Source organism: Centropristis striata, chromosome 9 (genome assembly GCF_030273125.1).
Source record: "Centropristis striata isolate RG_2023a ecotype Rhode Island chromosome 9, C.striata_1.0, whole genome shotgun sequence".
In the NCBI taxonomy this organism is placed as follows: Eukaryota; Metazoa; Chordata; class Actinopteri; order Perciformes; family Serranidae; genus Centropristis; species Centropristis striata.
The window spans coordinates 28,218,445-28,246,339 of record NC_081525.1 but is presented as its reverse complement, the minus strand read 5'-3'; the positions used below and the strand labels follow the sequence as shown (position 1 = coordinate 28,246,339).

General features: G+C 41.0%; 1 protein-coding gene across 1 annotated transcript in view; it reads right to left on the bottom strand.

Moving 5' to 3' along the window:
* Positions 1 to 27,895, bottom strand: part of ptprsa (protein tyrosine phosphatase receptor type Sa) — a 155,880-nt gene that overhangs the window by 50,926 nt on the left and 77,059 nt on the right. Inside the window, exons 6-13 of the mRNA XM_059340375.1 lie at positions 24,356 to 24,625; positions 23,593 to 24,174; positions 22,734 to 22,870; positions 22,452 to 22,596; positions 14,908 to 15,228; positions 12,541 to 12,734; positions 9,828 to 9,945; positions 737 to 1,330 (exon numbers count right to left, since the gene is read on the bottom strand). Coding sequence (XP_059196358.1) covers positions 737 to 1,330; positions 9,828 to 9,945; positions 12,541 to 12,734; positions 14,908 to 15,228; positions 22,452 to 22,596; positions 22,734 to 22,870; positions 23,593 to 24,174; positions 24,356 to 24,625 — 2,361 coding nt within the window. The remainder of the gene's footprint in view (positions 1 to 736; positions 1,331 to 9,827; positions 9,946 to 12,540; positions 12,735 to 14,907; positions 15,229 to 22,451; positions 22,597 to 22,733; positions 22,871 to 23,592; positions 24,175 to 24,355; positions 24,626 to 27,895) is intronic.

Sequence of the window (27,895 nt, the reverse complement as noted above, 5' to 3'; positions counted from 1 at the left end):
TGTCTTTGAACCCATGACCACTTGAGGATTAACAACTGACCTATGTGGTCCCAGTGCCAACTGTTCCTACGGCTCTACTGAGTCTGGGTTGGCACTGCCAACGTGCTACCAGACGGGCATAGAGACAGACTCAAAACACAGCATGCCAACAGTCCTTAGCAGTGCATCTGGGGGATGCCATGCCACAAACTGTCCCACTGAGGGACAAGGGAAGGGGGAAGGAGGAATTAGGAAAGGAAAGGGGTTAGGAAAAGGGGAATATCTCAAAACAAACCCAAAACCCAAAATAAAAAAAGGACCAAAATCTGCTTTCTGTCATCTTAGAAAACATACTCTTGGAGTGACTGGGTTTGACTGAGCTCCTACCTTGTTTGTAAACTGGGGATGTGAGATGACATTAGCTGCGTGAATGTGCTTGGCAAAGGGCTGCAAGGATGACTGACAGGAGTGTCTGACCAAACAGCACTTACCTTGAAATTCTAGGCTGCTCTCCTCTTTCTTAAAATGACTGACTATAACTTACTGACTTGGGTTTTACCTTGTTTGGGTTAGTGAAGTGAGTATCCCACGGCAAACAATTTATATATCAATCTTTTCTCTTTCTTGAGGAGAAGTGGAGGTGGTTGAAGGAGGGGGTGGGGCAGTTTTCATTTTTGTGTTGTTGCAGATTTTTTTTTTTTTAGCCGATTTCCAACCCCCTGCCAACCGGGTTGGAAAAGAAGCAGGCAAGCCCTACCTGTTGGATCAAAGGCCACCGTCCGATACTGGATAGGCGGACTGTAGGGCCCTGGACCTACACTGGTGTGTGCACGTATTTTCACATCGTACGCTGAGTTTGGTTTGAGGCTGTTGAGAACATAGCTGGACTGGCTGGGTGGCAAATGGAGCTCCCGTGGTGCTCCTCCGGAACCGGTTTCCTTATAGGCCAAAGTGTACTCTGTGATTAGCCCATTTCTCTCCGCCAGCACGGGAGGAGACCAGGACAGCTGCACTGAGCAGCATGTCACGTTGGAGGTCTCGTCAATTTGAGGGTATCCACCTGGCGTATTCTCGGGCACACTGAGTTCTACCACAGCCTCTTCCCCAAAGCCCCCCCTGCTCTTGGCTGAGACTTTAAAGAGATAGGTGGCCCCTCGGTGAATGTTGCCCACAGAGTACTGTCGTTCTTGCGGAGCGAATTCCAGTGTGGCCAAAGGAGAGACATCTTTCCTGCCAAACTGAAGCCGGAAACCCTGCAGGTCCATGCCATTGGTGAGATCTGGAGGGTCCCAGTGAACTGATGCGGATGTCTCTGAGTCCTGAGCCACTGACAGATAGGGCAGACCAGGCACTGTACAAACACAGAAATAAAACAAATCTTATTTTCTGTACATTCTAGTTATGTGAAGACGGAATAATTGAAGAAACTATTGTTGCCTTTCACAAGGCAAAAAACACTTTTGTAATTATATTAATTTATGGCCACTTGGCAACTATAAGAAATGTAATCTATTTTAAAATAAGCCATTCATTGATTCCTGTGTGTTCGTTTAGAATATATAATAATATATAGCTCAGAACATTGAACTTAAGTGTATTGAAGCACACATTTAAGCACATAATTGTGCTCACCAATGCTCTTTACCTGAATCATAAGGCACAAGAACCCCATTGTGCTATTGATACCTAGAGCATACTAGTACTTATTTATATAGCAGGGAAAAGAAATACCTGTATCAGACCTGTCTGATAACACTGTATGGTACAATACAAGAATGGAAATCCAATGAGAATTAAACATATTCAGTGAGTATCATAAAGAAAAAAACAGATTAAATCTTAACTTTCAGTAATATTTTAAATTCCATTCATCCATCAGATAACACCCTGACAAACTGAGTCAGGTTGTGTTGCATGGTGACATGGGAGATCTTCACAGCATCTTAATTCTTGAGTGTTCACTGTACCCATTACCATTTCATGATACAAGCTCAAGCCAAAATCTGTACTGCAAAGCATCACTAAAACTTCAAGCAGAGAACAGTGCCTCTTTCAGCTGTACGAGTCATCTCTTGTTGTAAAATGGATGATCTACGCTTGGGGTCTAGACACCATTCTTCAGAGTGGCCCAGTTTTGCTGCTCTTATGGATGACACACGTCTCATCTTAACTCTCCTTTTAAGGCCCCATCAGTGTGATAGAGGCTGCAGCAGTTATGGGAAGCCTTCAGTTCTCAAGTTGCCGTCAAAGCTTTGTGAGAGATGAGTGTGGCTGATTCATACTTGAGCCCCATCTTTCTGTAAATACATTCTATCTTGACACTTGACTTGAAATACAAGGCAGTGGCAGGATGGATATCTGTTATTTTTGTATTATTAGACTGGATGAATGAGAGCAGGTAATGATAATGGCAGGTAATGGAGCAGAAAATACAATACTGTTATTTTTATTTACCATTATCAATTTAATTTCATGCCTCTAAGTGAGACTGTGCGGCCACTGGTGAGAATATTGGCTATCTTTGTATGTTTCTCATTCAAACTGCTTGCCAACTGGGTCGAGAGAAAATAGGTTAGTCCTGGCAGTTAGAGCTTCCTCAGCATAAATTAAAAACGCTGAATAAGTTGAATACAAATGATTAACTCTAGTTTAATGTGCAACATACATTTCATCATTATCTTAAGCAGCCATGATTATGGATACATTTGCCTTCTTCATCACCATACATCCGAAGTGTTCATTGTTACACTGGATGAATTTAAATTGCAGCATCTATTTGAGCCTTTTTTCTTATGATGTATGCTTTATGTACATCTGCAAAAAAAATCACTATCTTTTAGGGCAGTAGTTCTCAACCTTTTTAAGTCGTGACCCCCAATTTAACATGCATGTTGTCTGTGACACCCGCTCACTGAACAGAATCTCACAGTTCAGATCATACAAACTCAGTTGATACGACGAATTTTGGACAAATAATGAAGCAGACAACAACTAAAACATCTCTCTGTCAGTGCTTTTATACATTTTTTTTATATTTTATTGTTACTTTTAATCTAAGTCCTTTGCTATAAGTTTAAAGGTCCATTCTGACCTCCTGAGTGTGTAACAGTCAGCTTCAATCCAGAGACTCCTTGTAAAGTAATAACTTGCTACTTTGGGATTTGTCAGAAAAGACACAAAATTACCCAAAAAAGAATCAAATTGACCACAAAATGAGAAAAAATTACCACAGAAAGACAAAATTTGAACAAAAAAGAAACAAAATGACCAAAAAAAGACACTTAATGGCCCAAAAAAGAAACTAAATTACCAAAAAAGACACAAACTGACCACAAAATGATCAAAAAAAGACACAAAATGACCAAAAAAGACACAAGATTACCAAAAAAGACACAAAATGACCAAAAAAAAGACACAAAATGACAAAAAAAAAATCATCTCGCGACCCCAATTGAGGTTGGGAATAGCTGTTTTAGAGTTCATGTCATGTTTTGGATGTACAGTTGTAAAGCTGGCAGGAAACATTTACATTTTCAGCTTACTGACATAGATCCTTCTCACTCCTCTCCGGAAAGAATTCCATTCAATGTCCATTAGATTAAAAATATTGTCCTTTTTTAGCTTTTATCCCCACTAAACTGCAGTGTGTATGCACATGTACTATATGTTCATGTGTGTGATAGTATAGGGCCGGATTTGTAGCCAGCTCCTATATCACCATTCCACCTGCATACAGAGCTCTTTGGCTTTTAGCCCAGAATGGACTTAAAGTAATTTGGAGGAGCCAACATTAGTCTGGGTCAAAAGTACTCCCTCTCAGTGGAATAGTATCATTGTATATGTGTGTGTGCCTGTGTACATGTGCCTACATATAGTAAATGTTCCTGCGCCAAGATGCAAGTCTTAATGTGCATGTATTAAAAACACACACACACACACAAAGCAATCCACTCTACACAGTCCACTCCCTCTGCTCGTATTATTCATTTCCGTTTGCTAATGGTCCTCTTTCTGAGGGTTGCTGCTGGAGGAAGACGGAGGTTGGTGGGTGGATGGTGGCTAGTCAGCTGAGCCTTTTGCCGGTAATGGAAAGGCGGGGGTGCTGCAAGCTGGGTGAGACGAATGCTCCTAATACTCCTCTGCTACATACTACAGCTCGGCTTGGTGTCATTTAAAAGCCCACTCTGCCTTCATGCCCACCGCTAATCAAGGAAATAGAATCTGAGATAATGATCCTGTGAGTGTGTGCATGTGGTTTTTTTTGTGTTTTCCATTCTAAATTTCTATACTTTGCTTCTAACCTCAACGGGCTACCAAATGTATCCATTAAAACCTTTGTGGCCATGAAAATAATTTATTATTCGTGCATTTAAAACAGTGGCTTATTGCACCCGGGGGAGAAAGATCACAGGTACTGAGCCAGCAGATTGGTGTTGGGAGCAGGTGGGTATGTTCTTGGTGTGGACAATATATGTGTTTAAGTGTGTGTGTGTGTGTGTAGTGCTACAGGGTGATGTGAGACAGAGAGAGCGAGAGCATGGTGAGTGGGTGAAAAATGAGTGAACGAGTGATGATGAAGGTGACTGGGGACAAGGAGCAATCTGCTGCAAAGAGGGCCCAATAGGGATATGAGGGGGCAGAGATGTGTGTGTGTGTGTGTGTGTGTGTGTGTGTGTGTGTGTGTGTGTGTGTGCGTGTGTGTGTGAGAGAGAGTGATTCTGGGGTTCCTGGACACTTTGATTGTCCCCCCCCCCAACACTCTACCTTATTCCATCCCCATCTCTCCCCTTGCACACTGCCCAATCCCCCTATTCATTTCCAAAGCTGGTCCCCTACCCCCTCTATCCCCCCTCTCTCTATGTCCATTTCAGGGTTGACCCTGGTTCAATCCCTCCTTGTGGGCCTCCCGGCACGTTTCCCATTAGGCCACAGTATTAACAGCCTGCTGTTGACACTCACTCAGTCTGATTGAGAGAGGGGCGATCAGGTATCCTTCTCATTTCCTGTCTCTTGTGCACACCGACATATACATACAAACAAACTCATTACATATAGCTTGTGTGCAAATGGCATGGTGCACATATATGCAATTTTTAATCATCTGTCACCCCGGATATAAGGTTCTTTGCTTTGACCTGCACTCCTTCACATAGGAAAAAAACAAACACTGATTAACCTGTGGCCACAGCCTGTCTAAGGAGGCTTAACATATCCAAGGACATGTGCTTTAACCTTAAAGGTCTTGATAAATCCATCACTATCCCATCTTCATTTCCCTCTGCTTTTAATTGAGTCTGCTTCCTGAAGGAGTCTATATGGGTGTGTATGAGGCAGGGGTTTGTGAAGTGGTGTAATTGGCAGTGTAGGAAATGCTATTGAGTCAAATTTACAACAAATTCACATGGCCCATTTGAGGCACAAGTGCTATTAAGAAAGCATGTGAGAAAGAGAGAGAAGAGAAAGAGACAGGGCCATTACATTGATTATTTCTCACTGGATAAAAATAACAATCAGGAAGTTACTAAACATGCAATGAGGGGATCAGGTCTGATGTTTCAAGTCAGCTGTTTGCAGTCAGCATCTGAATAAGTATCCAAACCCTTTTCAAACACACACACATGAATCCCTGAGCATCCTTTCACAGGATGCAACAATCGAAATGAAGTGTTGTGAAGTTGTAAGCTGTCAAGATACTACAAGAGCAGGATACCCTACTAATATCTTCAGTGCCTGTCTAACAGCAGTGTGACTGAGTTCATTCGAGTCTATATCCACTCTGACTTGCAATATGAATGAATAATGCAAACCACTTTACATAATTACAAACAACACAAATAAAACTTCCCAAAATGCAAGATAAGACTTAAATGCTAGCTGCCAAAAAATCTGCACTATCAACATTAAAACAGTACAATACTGTAGAGGATTAACAAACAGGCATCAACTTTACCTTTCATGACTTCTGGTTTTTAAATCTTCAACATTCAGCTACATTTTGCTGTCATTTGGGGCCAATAATACTGTGTGTGAAGTTTCCAAATGCAGCTTTGAATTACTGCGGGTTTAACAGTCTGTTGGCACTTCCTTTGGTATTTTGTTTCACTTGTGGGCCTTTATTTTATGTTTATGGTGCTTTCCTATAGGTCCGTCCTCCCTACTTCCTAATATGAGAATCTACACATATATCAGCCGTCTTCTCTCCCTCCCTACATGCCCCAAATCTTCCACTTTTATAGATTTCTTAAAGATGTATGCCTTGTACTGTAGGCTCAGAGGTCTCATCATACTGTAGGGTTTTCTATAGAGTGATATGTCTTTTATTTTTCTCGGGAGTTTGCTGATTGGTTAGTTCTTAAGTTCTTTGGAAAACTTTCTTATAATAGAGGACAATGTATATTTTCCATTTGAACCTGTAGAAGAAAAACGGATAAGAAGTGATGGAGCATGGTTATTGATTGCTGCTCCTTTCAGCCCAGTGAAAAACTCCTCACTGTGCAGATGGGATGGGTGAATAACATTTCGAAACACAAACATTTTAATCTTTTGTCAATAACAATTCCTCTTGGCCCGCTCTTAAAGTTTGTCTCACATTGGCCATGGTAAACTTTGTTCCTCAAAGCAAGAGCATGGGAAGTATGAATCACGAAAAGGCTCTTTCAAAACCTGGCTTTCATTCAGCAAACAAAGACAGTTCCAGCCACAGAATGAATGCTGTTTGTCTGTGACTCACAAAAAAGGTGCACAGCTATACTTGTTTTTATATCCTACAAAATCCAGAGATAGATTTTTTGGATACTTTTTGATACACCAAACTAACAGAGAGGCTTGTTGGAATGTCTGGATGGTGAAAATACTTGCTCATTTATGTGAATCGACATTTAGGTGTCACTAAAATCAGACTGCTCTATTTGTCATGATGTTCTGTATTGATGTTGCTTTTCAGGCCTTTATGTATCCTTAAAAGAACATGGCTATAATGTCACTGCTTGTGAAGGCGACTGTTTACTTTAAGTGCATGCTTCTCTGTAATAAAAAAGAACGTTTTTAAGAGCTGTTGCAAAGGGTATGTGTTTTGTCTGTATTTTAAGAAGTGCATACATGTAAAAGCATTCATGTGGTAAAGCATTTTATGTGTTTGCATCACTCTTTCAAAGTGTGCCCACTTATGAGTGAGTTTACACGAGGGTGAACCACTAGAAAGTCGCTTTGCAGAGGACATTTAAACATAAATTGTACAGCGAAGAACCAAGATGTTCAAACATCGCATACATCTGGTTTAATCATCTGATATACTCCATATAGACATACAAGTTTACTATGCATTCCATTGGGTTATTTTCACTCTATTATATTCAGTGCAAACAATATCAAACAATATTCTTCATATTTCCATTAATATTGCTGCCGCTAATAATACCACTACTGCTGTTATTCTTATTTTATCATATTGACAGCTACTATTAACATTATTATCTATATTTCTAGTATTATTGCTGACGCTAATAATGACACTACTGCTGTTATTCTTATTTTATCATACTGATTGCTATTTTATCATATTGATTGCTATTATTAACATTGATAATTTTATTTCTATTATTATTACTGCTACATTATTGTTACTCATACTACAGCTAAGTAATTATCATCCCATTATATTATCCCATTCTACTGCTAGTATTATTAATATTTATTTTATTTTATTATTACTGCTACTGATTACGGATTCATTCTAATATATTCACTGCTAGTGTTACTAGTCATAAGCATCTTTATAAAGTTAGTGTTATCATTGTTGTTGCTGTCAATCTCTGTCTCTTTCTTATATAAGGCAAGTTTGTGATTTTGGGTTACATAAATAACATTGTATTGATATAAATTGAATTTACCGGGGCTCTGAAGCTGTCCACTAAGGTGTTGAGGTTGTTCTTGAGGAAAAACTGAGACAAAAACCCCCAACAAAACATAAAAAGATGTGGGTATCTTTCCCAAAAGTAAGCTATTTTTAAGTCCCAAGAGAACCGAAAAGTAGAATGCCTTTTGTTTCCTGCCCGAAACAGACCTCAGGAAATTCCATGGTATTTCAAAAATACCATAACCAGTGGGAAACCCTGCTTTCCACTAGGCCATCCTAACATCCCTCAGAACAAGAAGGACAACCACTTCACCTCCGAAAAAAGGCTGCTGAGGTTCGTTTTCCCCCCACCTCTCACCCTTCTCCTTTTTCCATTTATCTTGGCCCCCTGGCACAAACCATTTCTTTATACTTCAATAATAAAAAGGAGAGGCTTTCCCTCTGAGGGACAGACAGAGTGGCATATCAGTCAGCCGGCCCTGACAGGAGGATGGGGAGTGACAGCACTCACTCAAGCCCCTTTGGCAGTGTCGCACTCTCTGACACCTGTAACACACACACCTGTCAGGATATGTTTGTGTGTGTGTCGGGTTTCAAAAATGTGTGTATCTATCGGTTTGTTTCATTATTGTGCCACAGTATAGGTCTGCACTTACTGTATGTGTGAGGTTGACTGCTCATGAGTGTGTGAGTAACTAGTATGCAGGCGTGTGCGTTTTGTGTGTGCGTGTGTGTGTACATAAGTATGTATGCAGTTGTGTACATATTGGCTCTCTGAAGCCTCCCAAAGCTGACTGGCACAGATGCTCACACAAATAGACGATTCTATCTTGGCTGAGTGCCTTTAAATTCTCTCAAGGAAGGCTTCTGCACTCTCAGGCAGCCAGCCTCACAGGTTTAGATCATGTTCATGGTAACTAAGCTGGCGTCCCAACAGGCTCAAGCGGTCCGGTAAAACTGGTATGCCTACCGGTGGTAACAAGGAGAAAAACTGAAAAAGACAAGGCTTTGCAGTGTGCAGGCATTAGCCTCCAGTACTTTATCCTTAAAGCTCAAACCAACGACCCAACAGGGGTTTTCAAGCTGTCATAATCTGTCTGAAAAATCTACCACGCACCCCATACCATCTCCTTGATCTCTAAAAATCTGTGGCTAGTCTTCTGAACTTGATTCAAATGATAAATGCAGCCCTCGTAGAAGCAAATATCAACTCAACTGACTGAACTGTTTGTGAAGCCAGATATACATCAGAATGGTTCATTGGAAAAAAATATCAAAGATAAATTCTGCAGTTGAGAATGGCTGTTAGCTCAAAAACATGTTTTTCTGAGGCAGAGGGGTTAAAGGATCAGTTCACCCCCAAATGCATACTTTTTGCCATCCTAGATTGTTTGGTGTGACTTGCACGTTTGATCGGCCATAGAGAGATCTGCCTCCTATATGGCACTCTGTCTGTGGTGCTCAAAGCACAAATATACATTTGAAAAAACTCAACAGCAATGATTATTTTCAGCATTTATGACCTGATTACTCAAGATAATCCGCAGAGCTTCATGTATAAAGTTTCTACATGAAGCTGCTCACAACAGTTGCACTTAGTGCCATACAGTCCCATTATATTGAGAAAAGCTTGATATCTCCTACATTCTGCAATCATACTAAAACAATTGAGACTGATGACAGAGAAAATACATTTGTTTTTATGACTTGTAGGTGGACTGTCCCTTTAACGGGAGACATACCTTTCATAACCTTTTAATAAATCTTGCATTTGTTCATGTCTTTTTTCCAGATCTTCCAAATAGGTTTGGATCAGTTAAACACACCACAATGTGAAATCTGTAAATTTGGGTCCCTTTAATGTTGTGAATCATAGACAGGGATGATATCCTAGCGGTAAAAGACTGAAAAACAATACACTATCATTACTGCTGCAGAAAACAGGCGGCTCTTTAAACAAACCAACAAAAACATTTTTCATCCTAATACTGACCTGCTCCTTTGGTCACCACCAGTTTAGGTTTGCTCCGAGCTCCATCCCCCTTGGTGGTGTACGCTGCCACCGTGATGGAGTAAGTGGTGTCTGGCTTGAGTCCTCCAATGACCATTTCCTATGGGAGACAGGAAAGAGACAAGAACAGGAAAATGTCATAGTGTGTCATGAATATTTGATGATTTGACCCCGTTCATGCAGCTCAAAATGCTTTCTCCAGGATGTTAATCTATGTGAAGTGTCTCCCGGTCCTCTTTATTAATTTCCAAGAGGCATGCATTAAATGTAATGTTTTTCCCCTGTGTAATGGGAGACCATTCCATTAAGTAAATCCTTAGGGTTGCCAAGGTGGAGGAGGGATATTAGGCATGTATATGGAAAGTAGCTCCCCTCATTCCTTCAGCAATATTCCAATCAACAACTTAACTTTGTGATAAATGCATGATGAATACATCCTGCCCATTCGCTGGCAGTTTTTACCACAGCCATTAAGTTTCCTTGAGTCCTCTTCAAAGAGAGGCTTCCGATCAATTCTAATGAATCTTTCAGGGGAGCAGGTTTGAACGAATGCAGAATGAGGTTTTTAACAGGCTGGTTGGCAGAGGGATGGGAGAGGTCAATAAAGGTAAATGAGCTATAAGTACTGTCTTGCACTTGAGATGGTATTCACGTAATGCAGATACACTGGGGTTTCAAATCTGGGTTCAAAAGAAGGGTACAATTTGTTGAAAGAAATCTGCAGTTGTGAACGATCATCAGAGATGCGATGAGGATTTTGCAGTAGGGTCACACATGAACGCTATGTAGACTACCGCTTCGATATTTTCCATCAAAGATATACAAAAAACTGTGTGTGAACACAGTAATTCTAAGCCACCACAGAAAAATTAAATTATATGGTTTAAACACACACACAAAAAGAAAAAAACACACACCACCAGAGCACAAGACAAAACATACTGTATCAACACACAGCATGACACGAGTAGCATTAGCATTCCAGGCACAGTGGGCAGTGGATATTGCATCAGCCATCACTTTGTAGGAGCTAGCTGGCAATAAAAGTTTGTCCTTTTTTCCTTAGCGGCGTATAGAGATAGTGTGGAGGTTGGCAGGCAGGACAGCTGAGGTGAAACCTCTGAGCCACTTTGTTATCCAAACTTATTAAATAAAGATTGGAGGGGTTGTGCAAACTGTGAATCCAACCAAGTTGATGCAATACCCACTGTTTATACCCCTTTCAGCTACACAAAGCACTCAGGCGAAACTTCGTACTCACATATTCAGCTGTATCGTCCGTTTCCCACTAACCCCCCCGCCAAAGAGGAGAGCGCAGGAGAGAAAGTAATTTTTTTTTTAAAAAGAGAGAAAAAAGAAAGGGAAGAAATAGGATTGTGAGAGACGGGGGCATTAGAGGTTTGGGAGCAGAGGGTTGGTATCAGAAATAGGTCACTGGTTTTGTGAGGTCAGAAGAAAGAGGAGCTGTTTGAAGGTTATGTTATGGGGAGAAGCTGAAATAAGGCTGAGAGTTGTTTAGGTCTGCCTGTGGGGCCTGAGGATGCTGAGCCATGTTACTGTGCAGCTAACATCCAGCTACCTCCGTGTTACTGTAAATCATTGACAGCTATGGCCAGTAGTGACATAAGAAGCTTCTTTAATGATGAGGTCATTTTTAAACATACTAACAAAACATGCAGCTGAAAAGATATTCTACCCAGGCATTCTTTGTTGACTGCTGGGTGCGTGCATTGCTTGGATCTTATAATTTAAGTTATTTAAAATCATTCTACTCTTGGATTTGTGGTCTGCTAAATGCCAAAAATGTCAACATGATGCTGGTGGCATTTGGCCTGCATGGCCCCTTCCTTCATGTGGAAAAAAAATAGATTTTGATTCATTCATTCCCAAAATATGCAGAATTGCATACAACTATTCTTTTCTGTGTTGTTTACCCTATTGCTTCAAGGCTATAATTTCCATTTGGATGATTGCTACTGCACACAAAAGTCTCATTTTGGCAGGATTCCTCCAACAAGTTTTGTAAAAAGAAAAAAAGGCCATTATACAGGGCTCCATTACAATTCTAGCTGTCAGTGAAGGCTGATTTTTGGTGAAATGTTTTCATGCCAATTCTACTTCTTCCCCCCAGGCACAGAATACTATAATCAGCATATTCTTTGAGTCTTTGCGTTTGATACAAGCACACAATCAGACATTTCATGGCAGATGTTGCCATAAAGCAGGGGTCTAGACATCCCTAATAAAAGCCATGGAGGCAGAAGAGGGAGGACAAGATGAGTGAAGCTTTGATTACAGTTCTTGTTGTGGGCTGAGGGGAAAAGAATATTACAGCAATATGAAATGAAATCCAAGAGGGGAGAGCACCCATATCGCTTCCCGTGTTCCAGCAATACTTGCAAAGCCACAACAGTGAGAATAAAGTGCACAATTTGCAGTCTGTGCAGGGAAAAAAGTTGGGCAAAGTTTCTTTGAAATGTCCACTGAGGTTTTAATCGCTGTGATGTTTAAATCTGCTTAATTGGGGAAGTCTCTTTGTATCATGATTGAAAAACAGTTTCAAAGGCAGACCGGGGGGTATTTGCAATTTAATGTGAGCAAAAACTTGCTGCATGGTATAAGCACGCCTCTAGGTGGAATTTAAAATTGTCTGACATAAATGACTTGTACTAAAGAAAGTGACAGATGCTCATACCTGGGCATCAGCCAGCATGACGTCCTTGATAAGGGGCAGGCCCCGTGACTCGCCATTTTCAACCCGTACATAGTGAACCTGGTAGCCACGGATCTGACCGTGCTGCTTGCCCGGCGTCAGGGAGCGCCACATCACCTTTAGTGCTGTGGAGTTGAGGACCTCCACCTCCACTCGCCTGGGAGGAGCCCCAGGAACTGTGGGTAACAGAAGAAAACTCAATTCAGAATATCATTTTTACATTTACTGTGGTTCTGATCCAGTAGTTTCAGATATAATTGAGATTGTGCAAAAGTTTCTTCAACAAGTGCAATAAAAACACAGTAGTGTCTCAGTGAAATTGCTCGACATCCTTCACACTATTTACAAGAGCAATACAGGATGAGAGAGGCAAATAAAACTGTCATGACATTAATAAGCCCCTGACACACACATGCACACGCAATATCCACGAGACATACCAGCAACTGGGAAGAATGATAATAAAAACAACAAACACACAAACACTCTCCAGTGTCAGTCCTTCTGCAGTTTCATATCCCCCCAACACACACGCATCAGTTGGAGGCTCTCAGTCATAATGACAGGCTTATGGAAGGCCTTGCTTCTAGGCCTTTCGCTGTGCCACAGACTGGCCCTTTCTGAGATGGATGTGCCATTAATAGAACTCTTCCACTCAAACTGCTTCCATTTGCTCGTCCACAAACACTTCAAGTCCCCTTCTCGCCCCCTAAATCACAACCCCATTTCTCCCCATCTTCCCCAGGATCATGCACCAATCTTGTTTATTACCAAAATCGTTTCTACCTTTTAGCCCTGACTCTTATTTCTTTACCTGGCACTTCTCTGTCACACATTATTATTGTAATGACACCAGAAAATGTGTTATAGCTGTTGTCAGTGCGCCGTGGCTTTCACCCCTGTAATTCCTGATACCGGTGTCTTTTAAAACAGGCATGATGAGAATTTAGGCTCGTCTATACTGTTGCACTCGTTGTACATCAGTGTCGGAAAAAAGCTTAAAATGCTGTGGTAATGGATGTGAAATGGATCGTGGAGAACAGAAGCCAATGTCAGCCATCCGTCAGTGATTGAGATGTGCTGTGACAAGCTCACATCTTTACTTGTCAGTTTATGTATTTTATTGTTCAACTACTTTTCTCCTTTTTCATTTATTTTCTGCTACCCAACTTAGTGGTATCATGCTTAGTTTCTGCTATTTTGAGGTTGAGATGTTTTTGCAAGCATTTTGACTTCTCTGTTTTTCCAAAGAAAATCAATATTTTTATAGTGCATCACATGCCGAGCTATGCAGAGAAACAGAAATCTGTTGTCCTGTCTGTCTCTATTTTGTTCATCCTCAACTACAGTTTTCAAGTAAGGAGATTCAAGTTTCAACCTGAGTGGACACACACCTGCCTGTTTAACCTCTAACCGACTGTTGCCACCATAAATGCACAGACCGATATGGCCTTGCAGTGTGCAGCACTCATAAATGCTTATGACTCTCAGCTGAGCAATGGGTTTCAGTTAAAAGCCTACAGATAGAGGCAGGATATGGGATGTGGCAGCTATTAAGAATTACATTTGGTTAGTAATGTTTTAATAGCAACACACTTGATTTCCCAAGTGTGAAATCTGTTCCAAGTGTTTCCTTTCATATGGTTTACACAGCTGTATGTGGTTCTGTTACTTATGGACAGAGATGTTGGTATGTCTGATACAATTCTCCAATTATTCTGGCATTTGACTGAAGTTTAGAACACTTTCTAATGGACACTTGTAAGAAAGAAACAATCTGCACACACACACACACACACACACACACACACACACACTGCAAAAAAGATGTGTCTAAAACAAGATAAAAACACTAAATCTGAGGGAAATGATCTTGCTACATGGACAGATAATTTCACTTGACAAGATTTCTTAAATTAAGATTATTGAATCTAGAAATAAGCATGTTGTATGCTTAAAAAAAGAAATTAACCCTTAAAACAAGATAAATTAAAGCAATGAACTGGCCCGAGCAGAGTGCACTGCAAATTATTTGTTTCTTACCAAGATAAAAAAAACTTTAACTCTAAAAACAACACTTGTAAATAAATCTAATTTCTAATTTTCAGCATTCAACATGCTTATTTCTAGATTTAACAATCTTAATTTAAGAAATCTTAAATTATCTGTCCATGCAGCAAGATCATTTCCCTCAGATTTAGTGTTTTTATCTTGTTTTCAGACACCCCTTTCTTGTAGTGCAGACACAAACAAACATCCGCAGCCAAGGGCGTGCTCACCATCTAACTAACAATCAATAGCTGCATTTCTACATTAGGTTAAGCCTCTATAGATTAGGGATTCATGTACCATCTTCATCTGTGCGGCAGGTCAGGGGCTCGCTCTCAGGGCCTGGCCCAACCACAGTGAAGGCGGACACAGTGATGCGGTACTGGGTCCACTTCTCCAATCGCTGCAGCAGCACCTGCTCTTCAGTGGCAGGGACAGTGGGCTCCTCCGGGGGGTCCCCGTCGTCACTGCCGCCTTCTGACGGGCCCACCACCTGGTAGTGCACCCTATACCCCGCCAGGTCACCGTTCTGACTCTTCAACGGCGGGGGGCGCCAACTTACCAGCAGGGTGGTGGAGCTGGTGCTGCTGCACTTAATGTCTTGAGGGGGGGCTGAGGGCTCTGGTGAGGTGGAAAGGACAGGAAGGAAGGGGGTCGAGGACGAGGAGGAGGACGGGGGAAGGGGGAAGGTAAGGGGGAAGGTAGGGGTGAAAAACAAAAAAATAAAAAGATGGGAGAGATAAAGAAAATGATAAAAGAATAAAAAAAACAATAAGAGTAATTCAAACAAAAATTGCAAAACAAAGACGGAGGCAAAATATGTTTAAAATAAAAATAAAATCATCAAGCAAATGTTAACATAAGAGGCATAAATGGACAATGGCACAAGCTTGTGTAATAATGAATCAGGATGGCTATCCTCGTGAGGTTCCTGGGGAACCTTTTTTAAATTTTTTTAATCATTAACGGGTATCACAAGCTTCGTGGTGTTAAGTTTCTGCTTGAACTCTCACATAGTACTGCGACTGAGGAAATCAACCTTGTAGAATCTGGCTTTTTCAAGAAAGATTACTTGGATATACGTCAAAAAAGATTCCTCCATTGCAACACTATCTCAGGACGATTTACAACAGAACCCATTTGTTTGTCCTGCAATGTATTACACTACAGGAGGTGCGACACTTTCTTGCTCATGTCATCCTTGTTAAAGCCTGTACTCAATATTCCGAACGTTTCAGTGCCAGATGGGCTGGAATATCCATTGTGTATTTTATTTTCAGGCACTGAGCTGAGGCTTAAATCCTTAAAAACTAAAACCTATCAACAAGGTAAGTTGTGAGCACTAAAAAAATAATAATTTTCCCCCTCAGGGTCTCTGCAATTATTGCAACCACTAAGCCACTGGCATATCCATATGAGGATTAATTACATACTGGCATTTCCATAAGGCCAGCATAAAAAAGATGACTATATTCTAAATATGTTCTGTGTTAATGTGTACTGTTCAGTCCAACAGATAATGATTTCTGGCAGCTATTGTCATGCCCATCTTACCTTGACTGAGCATGATTAAACAATCCATTGGAAAGCATTTGTAATTTTTGTACCAGAACTTTCAGCCAAATTAACACAAGCTATAACAAGCTATTTTTTTCCCTATGTATAAGCTAGCAGGCTAGGTAGTGTAGTCTGTCCTTTTTAATTTGCAACAGTATGAAAGCTTTCCAACACGGTGGCTGTTATTTGTGTCTGAAGTGTTCTTCCAAAACATATTAAAACCTACACATCTGTGAACTTTCTAAATCAAATTCAATGCCTCTCGCTTCTAATCTGTGCCAAGCTCTCACACAGCTTGTGCTCGTCCAGAGAGTGTGCTGTGCAGGGAGCGATAAAACGTTTCACTTCTCATCCAGAGTTTGGTATTATACGGATAAAAGGACATGTATGAAAATATTTCTATCCGAGTCGGGTTTCCTCTCTCCCCCTGGTTTTGTGCGAGAATATATTCCATCCATCTTGGTGTGACAAACCCAGTTCATTATTACATTTTGTCTGTTATGTAAGGTAGAAATAGCACAATAACCAAAAACAAAATGAAATACCATCAGAAAAAAAGGCATTCCACACACAACAACAACTAAAGAAAATAACTCAAATGAAACCCATGGAAACAAGCAGCATGTTCTCAAAAACAAAGGCTGAAGAAATAAATTATGAACTGAAGGAGGGTACTGGGAAATGAATTTCTCTGTAACCCAAGTGACTCGAAAGAAAGAATCACAACAACAGTTAAGGTTCAAAATGACAACTCATGAGAAAACATGAAAAAACAAGATACTCAGCATGAACAGAAAATAAGAACATTTAACTTCTAAAAAAAACAACAACAAACAAACAAAAAGAAATCACAAGCATTGTTTGCATCATACGTACCTGACTCCCACAAATACTAAATTGTTAAGACTTTCTTACCACCAGCACCTGCCTACAGAGAGTGCTTCCTCTGTAGTCAGTGAACTGCAACACTTTCCCTCTCAGAAAACTAGAATTCACATTTTCGAATCAGCAAATAAGACCTTAAATTTTGACTCAGTGAGAGTTACTTTTGGACCAATTTTAGGGTTATTGGGAGGGAGAGCGTTGGTTCTGTGCTGTAGCCAGGGCTGTTTAATACTCATGTATCTTTGGGCCGGAGGGTCCACAAGACTGTGAGAGGGGAAGCCTTAGGGTGAAAACTCCCTTCCAAGATATTCTGTTCTTCTGCACTTACACAGGCAACCATCGGAGTTAAAAAATTGTTCAAATAAATCCCATTTCATAGCCCTGTGCCTATGTAGAATTCCAAGGCACAAGAATAGAGTAAGCAAGACGGAAAGCATGTATTTCTGAATTCATAAAAGTTTAACGACTGCAGTGTCACTTTGGGTAGAACAGCTTTAAATAAAAACGAAAAATAAAAAAACAGGGGTTGTGACTATCAGAAAGGCCTCCTCACAGTGAAGACTGAATGTTCCTGCACACAACAAATAGGGCAGGACCTCAGCCACAGTTCCCAAACCCTTCTCTGTGTCCAATGGGCTTATTTACTTACGGTCTTACTGGATTTTGAGCCTTTCAGCTTCTTTCCTCCGCTCATATTGTATTTGCAAACTCTCCACGTCAAGAATGATTGCTCAGTTCTCAATCTTTGTGGTGCGGAAAAGGCTGCAAATCTGACAGGGGCCAGGCTATCACAGTGCACAGGCATCCTCACGCCCGATAACGGTTTAAAAGTGGCCGGGGCGAAGCTTTAATAAAGTGCATATCCCATGAAGGCCAGTGGTAGGATTATGGATTGAAGAACTATACAACCACAAAAGAAGAAACTCAGCTAATGCTTCACTTGAGGTTCTTTTGAAGCTTCCCTGAAAGAGTTTCATAAATGCTATTTGACAAATAATTAGTCATGTCTGCATTCATATCCTTCTCTTTGACTTTTTAGTCTGTTGTGATATGACTAAGAGCTCTGGGTATAAAGTCTGTAATGTCAAGTACTGGTGGCATACCTAATCATTATGACTACCTTCAGATTAAAAGTGCTTTTAGTGCAACATCCTCCGTGGATATAAATTACACACATTGCTAACAGTTTAGCTCCACAGGCCATTACTCAATGTCTGCTGTCAACTCTTAAAATGACACAGATTGACAATGCTTTTGCTATCAGGGTATAAGCACATGTCTGCATTTGAATTGTATTTTCATTAGAAGCCTCGAATGACAGGATGTTCGTATTTGTAGATCATTATGGAATTAATCCCCTCGATGCCAAATGGCCGTGTTGTGGCTCACATAAATATTCCAATATATCTGAAAACCTCCTGCAATTACAGTAAGTGGGGGGAGCTAAACTGCTTGTTTGGCTAAATACAGAGGATTTAGAATCTGCCACTTTAATTTGAGAGATAGCACTTGACTGGCTACTGGCAGGTTCTAGGTATAATCTAAATGTGTAACAAAGCCTGACAATCCAGGGGCCTGGCTCATAGCTCATCGCAAAGCATGAAATTAATTCTGACGCTATGAAATGGGATTCTTATCTGCCACTCTGGGGCCCTGCAGTCCCCTAACACCCACTCCCAGGGTCCATCTCAGGCCCTGTTAGCATGCTTTGCAACTGGGGGACAGCTAGAAGAATACTGGGCCCTCCCAGCTCTCGGGTTGTGGACCCACTCCGGCCACGTCTGAACGGTCTCACAAAAATGGTCTCTCAACCTGGTCTGATTATGACAGCATACCCCAAGAGGCCTTGCTTCTGAATGAGGACTACTGCTGCCAGTAACATCTCGTGGATTTATTTCAGCCGACTGCAATACTGACCAAAAAAGCCAATGAAAGGATATTATTGTTCTTTGATTTGGGGAGTTATTTGGCATTGCTCACGATGGAACAAAAAAAGACCATGAAAATTATTCATTTTTTGCATTGATTTTTCACGAGTTCTTGACAGAGTAGTCCCCATGACAATAGCCCCTGGTAATGCTGCTTGGACTGAGCACAAACTTCAACAATCTGCGAACATTTTGTACCACAGATAATGGACAATAAAGCAAACAGGGAAATCATGTTGTCTGTCTTTCTTTTTACTTAGTGGGAAAGGGTTTCAGTCTGCCAGACAATGTATTAGGATCAAGTCCAGGTTGAAGTGGTTCTGTAGGGCCGTGACAATGGCACAAACAATGCCAACAGTCAAAGAGAGGATATTAAAATTGTATGCAGTCATTGCTCTGTAATGTGATTCAGGTAAAATAATCCAACTGGCATAGGCACTTTGTTTTGTACTGCAGTTTATTTCATTGTCCTTTGTGTATTTCGTGATCCTTTTTTAACACGTCAGTAATCTTAAAATATTACTCAGTTTTAGAGTGTCTGTGTGCAACACCCATAGAGGGCATATGATACTCCAGAGTCTGTCGTGTGTCAGTTTATTGTCCTCAAACTTGAGGCCATTATGTTTCTATCTACTTGTGTATTCATGCGCGGTCTATATGCTCTTTGTTTATACCCTATGCTTTTTTTTCTAGTGTTTTCCCAAAAGCTGACAGTTTAAACTGTCTATGGTTCAGTGTGCTTTGAAGGCACTTAATTCAAGCTATATATGTCACAAGGCTCTTCGCTGGCTTGGATGCATGGAGATGCTGCTATTCCTGACCTGTATAAGGAGCCAAACTGCAGATATGTCAGTTTAATATTTAACGGTGTCATGTACAAAGACTGCTTACTCTATCCTTCCAATTCTGTTTAGGAAAAAAGGGGGGGGGGGGGGGTCGTTAATTAATTTGAGAAAGGTTACGGCAGACTGAATCCCTAAACCACACAAACACTTACCTCAAGGGATCCAAAAGTTCAAGTTATTTATTGTGTTGTGGGAAACCTTTTGCTCTGTCTGACTTCTGACTCTGACCTCAGGAGTTAGAAACCAATAGATTATCTCACACTTGCTTGAGCAGGGACTCTTAATAAAAGTACTAAAAACATTTGAAAGACCAGGAACAAAAGCACTACGGTAAAACCTTAGAAGTAGAATGGATAGAAAAGGCAAAAATGTCAGTTAAACTTTCCAATCAGTATTCCAGTTAGATACAGTTATCATTTCTATCCACTGTATTGTATGGATGAGGGAGTTGAAAGGAAGAGCCCCTTGTCTCGAGCAGAGACTTGAGAAAAGCCATCAGTTGGACTTATTCTCCCCCATATTTGCTCTACGGGCGGGGGTATGTCAGTGCTGTCTGCTCTGCCTGCTGCGTTGTAGCTGTTTGTGGCTGTAGTGGACTTGGATTCATGCAGGAACCCAACCGAAAGATGAAAATAGCTGCAAGCTACTGTTTGGAGTGATGTCAAACCAATATTCTTTTGGATAACCCAGAAAGAAAAATAAATTAATAATTAAATAAAAAAATCTAACTCAAAAACTTTTTTTTTTTTTCCAAAAGACTCAACTTAAAAGGAAGAGGACACAAAGTGAGCAAGGAGATGTCAAGCCATTCCAAGGAGAGCTTTTGTTCCATTGCACAGGGGGAACAAGTGGCACAGAGAGAAACACAGCTGGAGAAGGGTGATGTAAGAGGACAAGAGGAGTGTATTCAATCCAATCAGCTGGTGGTTTACCAGTCAAGAACAAATGCAGAAACACAGGTAAGGAAATCACAAACACACATCGACAGGTGAAGATGGGTACTGACACTCTAGAGACGCCAAGACAGGAATGGAGTTGTATGAACATAAAGCATTTTCATGCCTGGACTGATCAAAGACCAACGGTGCAGTGATAAGTTCTCAACAGCACCCTGAGTGGGAAGGAGTGAATGTTACATGCAACTGGTGCTCTCCTCAGTCACTCTGCACTGTCTGTGTAGCTCTGCTGCCCAGCAGTACCAAAAAGAACTGTGAAGTGGTTGTTCCAAAGCCCCCACAGCCCAGATGTGGGGGCACATCCAACAAGTTGCACTGGTAGAAACAGAAAATGTGTTAAAAGAGGTCTACTCCCACCGCCATGGCTCTCCTATGACTCAGTGAAGGTCCTCTGCCAGTTTATTGGCAATAAAGGTAGCCTGAAAATAAATGCAGACATGATATTTGTCTGAATTCTGTATCAGCAGGATCCACAATGACTAGCCCAGATCAGTCATTAATCCCCTAAATCTAGCTACATTTCCAATGCCCTTTACCATTAATGTATTAAATGTCAATACACATCATCATTGTTAATCTTTATGTGCTGTGCAAACCAAAAAGATATGAATTTCATACCCTGTCATCCCAACAGTCCCTTTGGATATTTGATTGGATAAGCTGTGTGTATTTTCTTTTTCTACAGCTTGCACTACTTTGAGTTATTATATCACTCCTGTTATTTTTAGCTGGCTGGTTTAAATAATTAAATTGTGTTTCTCCCCACAACCCAAGTTCAGATAAGCGGTTAAGGATAATGAATGGGTGAATGAATGAATTGTGTTGCTGCCATCTGTAAAATAAAATAATCAGTGCAGAACTGATATACTAGAATAAATTCATGTGTGTACATGCCCACTGCCTGGTGGTGACTGCTGATAGGGTTTTGTTTTTTCTTTGATGACTAAACTTGACCCAAAACTCCCCATAGCCAATCCCAATATAGTTCATATGAGAGCCTTGGCGGTTTTAGAGAAGAGCTGACATTTTTTGTGTCTCTGTCACACAGAAGAAAGTGCACTTGCTGTTGACAAAGAAAAAGCAAATATGAACAAAAGTGAAAGGGAAATAAAGAAACTGCAGTCCACGTAGACTTGATTTGTTTGAAAGTGTTAAGTACACTCATGCATATTTGGCACCAAAGCCATGTTATAAAACAAACTAATTCTATAATAAAAAAAGTTGTAAAACACTAAAAAGAGGTGACTTTAGCCATTTGTGGCTTAATTTCTCTCCACAAAACACACCGCTTGTTGTGTTAATTACCTAGAAAATACCATAGTTATATTGTCACATTGAGGTTAACAAAAACAATATCAGAACCACATGATTTAACAAGAATTCATCAGCACATTAGTTAAGTCAATTTGCTATACAGTTCATCATTTCTGATCAGCTTTGAACCCTGATTATGTCTGAGAAAACACAGTCATAGTTCAAAGGTGATGATGCAGTGGACATCAGAGAAAATAGAGTTTATACGCTTGAGTAAAAAAAAAAAAAAGCACATAACCTTGTTGGAATTCACTTTAGTAAAAACATAAAACCATTTAACTGCTTTACTGGGGAAAAATCTTTTGTTAGCCAAACCCACAAAGAGAACAGGAGAGAAGATTGAATAAAGGGTTACATACTGGCTTGCAATGTCTTCTGTGATATGTCATTGGTGAAGGCTCCAATGCCTTTGTTAGAGATGGCAGCCAAGGAGAAGTGGTACTCCGTGTTTGGTCGGAGATTTTCCACAACATATGATGATGTGGGTCCAAATGTTTTCTTCATCTATTGATGGAGAGTAACATTATTGACAAGTTTGAAATGGTTGCATATGAAATTTTGGGTCATGAATGGATGACGTAGAGTAAAACTCTCAATGTAAAAGGTAATGCAATTTGAAATCACACAAAAAAAAATCATACTTGGGTGCCAAAACTGCCTTCCATGTAGCGAAGCTCATAATTTATAATTCCTTCTTTCTCATAGGCGGCTTCCCAGGTCAGTTCAATGCTGGTGTCAGACACAGCACCAATCTGGAATTTGGATGGTTGACCTGGAACTAAAGAAGATAGAAGAAGACAATGTTGCAGGATAAGTTAGTAGAAATTGGTCAAGACTTGGAAATTATTATTGTTATACACATAAGAGGGGTACCGCCCAATTACCATCTGAAAAAAGTCCTAAAAATGTGTCAATGAGGTCCTATTTCCCTCTTCAATGAACTCTTAAAAAAGAGCATATTTTCTATCGACATATTATTATGATGAGTATAATGAGATCTGGCAGAGGGTTAGATGAAGTTAATTGAGAGGAACAGGTTATAATGAAGTACAAATGTTTGTGGCCCAGTCACAAGCAGGGTACAAAGTGCTCTCTGATGTTGGACGTGCCTCCGAGCATGAATGGAGTGATTTTGCTCAGCTATAAAGCTGATACTGGTTGGGCCTTAGATTTCGGTTTTTCCTCAAATTTGATTTTCTTTTCAGACATGATCAAACTGACTTTTGTCATCATTTGCAGAAGCCACAGATGTGTGGGTGAACGTTGCACAGCAGGGGGGAAAACTTGTCTCTTTGGCAGCAGGCGGAGGCTATCTAAAGTTTAAGAAATCGTGCTGCTTAAGATGTTTTTCATTGGTTGTCAAAGGCACCACTTTCTCTACAACTTATGTAAAACTAACTCAGCAACTTGTTTTGACTATTACACTGGTGCCTATAGTATGCACAGTTTCCAGACATGAAATTTAACAAAAGCAATGGAAATCAGTTTTTATATGCTTACCTCCCAGCAGTACTTTGACATGTTTGGGCTCTGAGAAGGGTCCGTCTCCTACAGAGGTAAATGCTAGGACTTTGATTGTGTATGTCTCCTGAGGAACCAGGCTCTGGATAGTGGTGATGATGCTGTCCTGGACATTATGGATCTGCCAGAGGCTCATGGGTTGGGAGTCATCCATGGTGTAATAAACTCGGTAGCCCTTGATCTGACCATTGGGCTCCTCGGGCTCTTCCCAGCGTACCATCATGGTGTTTTGGGATATGATCTGGGCCTGGATGTTTCGTGGTGGACTGGCAGGAGCCTGTTCACCTGTCCGGGTTTCTACTGGCTCACTGGGAGGACCCTGGCCGATTGTGTTGACGGCTGAGACACGGATTTCATACTCCGTGTTGGGGTAGAGGCCACCAATGCTGTATCGTGTAGTGGTGATATCATCCACTGTCTCATACTTGCTGTCTGGGGACTTAGCCCTATACTGGATGATATAGTAAGTCACAGGGTCTGGGTTGCCTGAGTCCCAGGTGATGGTCACACTAGTGGCAGTGGTTTCAGTAACCACAGGGGTACCTGGAGGCTTGGGAAGAGCTGTCATGGTGAGAAAACAGGACGGAAAGAGAAGAGTCATTTACCAGAACAACGACAAGTTGAAGAACTTTCTAGTTCTAAAAAGGCCTCAAGGACATTAATCAATACACATTTGCAATTTTCTGCAAATCATTTCAGACTGAACCTCTTACACCTCTTCACAAGCACAGTTATCTCTTACATTTAACAGTGATCTGTGCCACAGCTTCAATGATGCCAAGGCTGCTCATGGCCACGCAGGTGTAGTTGGCTGACTCACGAACGCTGCTCAGTTCGAGAACATTCCTGCCCACTGGCATCTCATCTTCCGGTGTCAAATCCTCTGAGTTCAGCATCCACTTGACGTAAGGCATGGGCGATCCCACCGCCACACACGTTATGTTCACACTGCCACCGGGCATAATTTCCTGACTCGTTGGCGGAATGGAGAAGCGAGGAGGCACCCGTCGGACTGGGGGAAGGCATGAGGAAGGGGAGAGGATGACAAAAGAGGGCAAGGGAGTCAAAAAAAAGAGGGAGGTAACAAGAGAGGCCGATGAAAATGGACCCTTCTCAAGGAAATACTTAACACAAAAGGTTCAACATGGTACATGTGAACTGAAACACAAAATAAAAGAAGTAGACTTTTCAAAACATAAAAAATATACAAATAATGAGAAGGAACTAAACTAACAGAACTGCTTCAACAACAAAGTAGATTAACAATAAAGCAACGATTCATAGCAACAAGGTTCCATTGACCAATATTTGACCCATCACAGCACAATTAAAGACACAAAAATCTATTACGAGTTTCTCATCTTTGGAACTGAACTGCTGACATAAATACGACTACAGCATAACCTGATCACGAAGTATGGAGGTGTGGAGTAAAGGCCATGTGATAATGCTATCACATAAAGCCACCATGGCAACCTGGAACTTCCTGTCCTCTCAGGCACACATGCCAAACAGGAAGTAGGCCATTACAGGCTTCTCCCACAGCACAGGAAGTGTAGGGTTACGCTGCTATTGATAATCTCTACGAGATCTCTAAACACATTCCAGCGTAAGTTTGTACTTGACACCTGTCTCTTCTACCTAGATAGCTTAAAGATGAGAAACTTTAATCAGATTTTTGTGGTTTAGGGTAGATCCACTGGACAAAGCCTTATTAAGATCTGACACGGTTCCATTGATAGATGCAGCTATCAGTTTCACAGACAGCATGCATAAATAGACCGAGGTAAATTAAGGAGTAAATGATAACAAAATCAGATATAAAATTGAGATAAAATGCATAGAGGAATATAACTGAAGGGTCGCTAGCATGCCCAGACAAAAGACGATTGGAGAGGAAAGAAGAAATACAAGATAGAGGATAAAGCTTCTGAGGAGAGGAGAGGAAGAAAGGGAACAGAGGAGCAAAGAGTGACAGAGGAAGAAAAAGAGAGGGGAAGGTTTGGAGGAGGGTGAAGGGGGGGTAACCCACTTCAATGCTGTGTAAACTTTGTTTTTTCTCCAGCAAATGTGACAAAATGTGATGGTGGCACATTGTCACATCGCAGTCCCAGTTAACACAAAATAAGTACTGAGGAACAAGGTGTGTGCCTAGAAATACATAGAAAAATAACTAGTTGTAACTAGAGAGTCTACTATCACAGAGTGTTGGAGTCAAGAAACAGAACTGGATCAACAGGGAGTAGAAATCCAGAGAACAAGAAAGAGAGGTCGAGGGAAAGGGAAAGAGAAAGGTAGATGAATAAGGGCAGAATGACAGCTAAGAGAGGGAGACAGGGAGGACCTCAAAACTCATGGATAGGAGTTGAGTGGAAGGAGGTTGATAATGAGTCTGAGACGCAGAGGAAGGGCGTGAAAGGTACTGTGTACTTGCATGTGTGTGTATGTGTATATACATAAATGTATATATTTTCTGCGTTGGTATCGGCATGAGTGTGCGTGTGTACAGTATGTGAGAGTTAGGAAGTGACAGAGTATGAGTTAGCAAAAACACTGTGTGTTCATGAGCGGCATCCCAGCAAGCACTTGACAAATAGTGTCATGCAAGAGGTGGACAAGTTCAACACTAAATGAGCACAACATTTTCGAACTGTTATACACTGCAGGATTTTCCTTGAAATCTAATGTGCACAAAATTAGTTTTTCTTCTGCCTAAGCCAAGAGGAGTTGGAGAGCTGCCCATATTGCTGTTCGGTCGATTGCCAAACGTCCAACGTATATAATCACAGGAGAAACAAATGTTTTACATGCCTGAAAGTTAGGTACCAGCTTGTGAGGAGGGAAAACCATCCTGTAGTACATTAAGAATCTAAATAGTGAGACTATTTTGAACAAACAAACATATAAACACTTACTACAGGAACCTGGTCTCACAGGAATCCGTGAAATAGCCACGGATTTGCTTAACTCAAACTCCGTGGAATACCCACGGAATCACTCAAATTTCCGTGAAACTGACACGGATTTCGCTACAATGCAAATTAATGACATGTCCCATGGCATATCCCGTGGCTATTCCATGGATATTTTTTCCTATTGGTTTGTGTCCAAGTCACGTGACTTTTAAGGTCAGAACAAAAAACATGGTGGACAGTTCTCTCATTTTTAGAGAAAAACATCAATATTTTGACTTAGTTTCTGCATAAAAATGGATTTTGATCACATTTCTAGTGAGAAATATATGTTTTATTTTCTAAATATTCACTCAGTGAATGTACATAATCACTTTGTATGTTGGAATCTATAACTTCCATTTGTCTCCATTTTACTATTCAAGAACTGCTGCAAACTATTAAAATCTATTTAATGTCAAGATGTTTGTTGGGATGCAAAGAAGTCAAAGAGAGAGAAGCAAAGTAGTGCAGATGTAGAATTTTAAAAAATGATGAACTAAATGGAAGAGCTGACTTAGAGACAGACAGATAGACAAGACAGGAAAGACAGGGACGGGAGACAAGACACGAGGCAGAACAAAACAGACTCAAGCAGCAAGACAGCAGACAAGAAGACAGACAGAGGGAGACGGGCAGACAGACAGTGACGGATGGGCACGCAGACATACTGTACAGTACGCAAAGGGGAAGGGAAGGGGTCTGGGTTGTCGGAGAAAGGGAAGGAGGAGGAGGAGGGCATAAGTGGGGGATAGAATAAGGAGACTGTGATTCTAAATCAAATCAAAACAAAACGAAAAAAAAAAGACCATGGCTCAAAGTGGGTTTGGAGGTCTCACACACTGGGGCTTAAAATCAAGACTCAACTACACCTCCCCTCCTCCCGCCTTAAACATTGCACTGCAATGCAAATGTAACTTGGGAAGTCTTAGGGTGGGCGGATGTGAGGTGTGTGTGTGGGGTGGGTGGGGACTAAGGGGGAGGTTCAGGGTGAGGAGCGGGGACTGAGAGGGGCATCAAGGATAGGTAGCATTCCAAAATACACCGTGTCGATCCAAATGGGATTCATATGATCGTTGCATGGGACACTTTTTCCAACAAACTAAGGGCACAAATATCACCTACACACACTCTGACATTTACTGACCTGAGCACTGAAATAGTCACTAAAATGTACATACAGCATGTTCACATGTAGTCTGCAGGGGCCGAGCATGTTAGTAGATAACATCAAGCTAGTAGTATGTGCAATGTCCAAATGGTAAAAATGCAATTACTAGTGGCTTTTAACAGCCATGTTGTATTTAGTATTACAAAACCACTCCATTCTG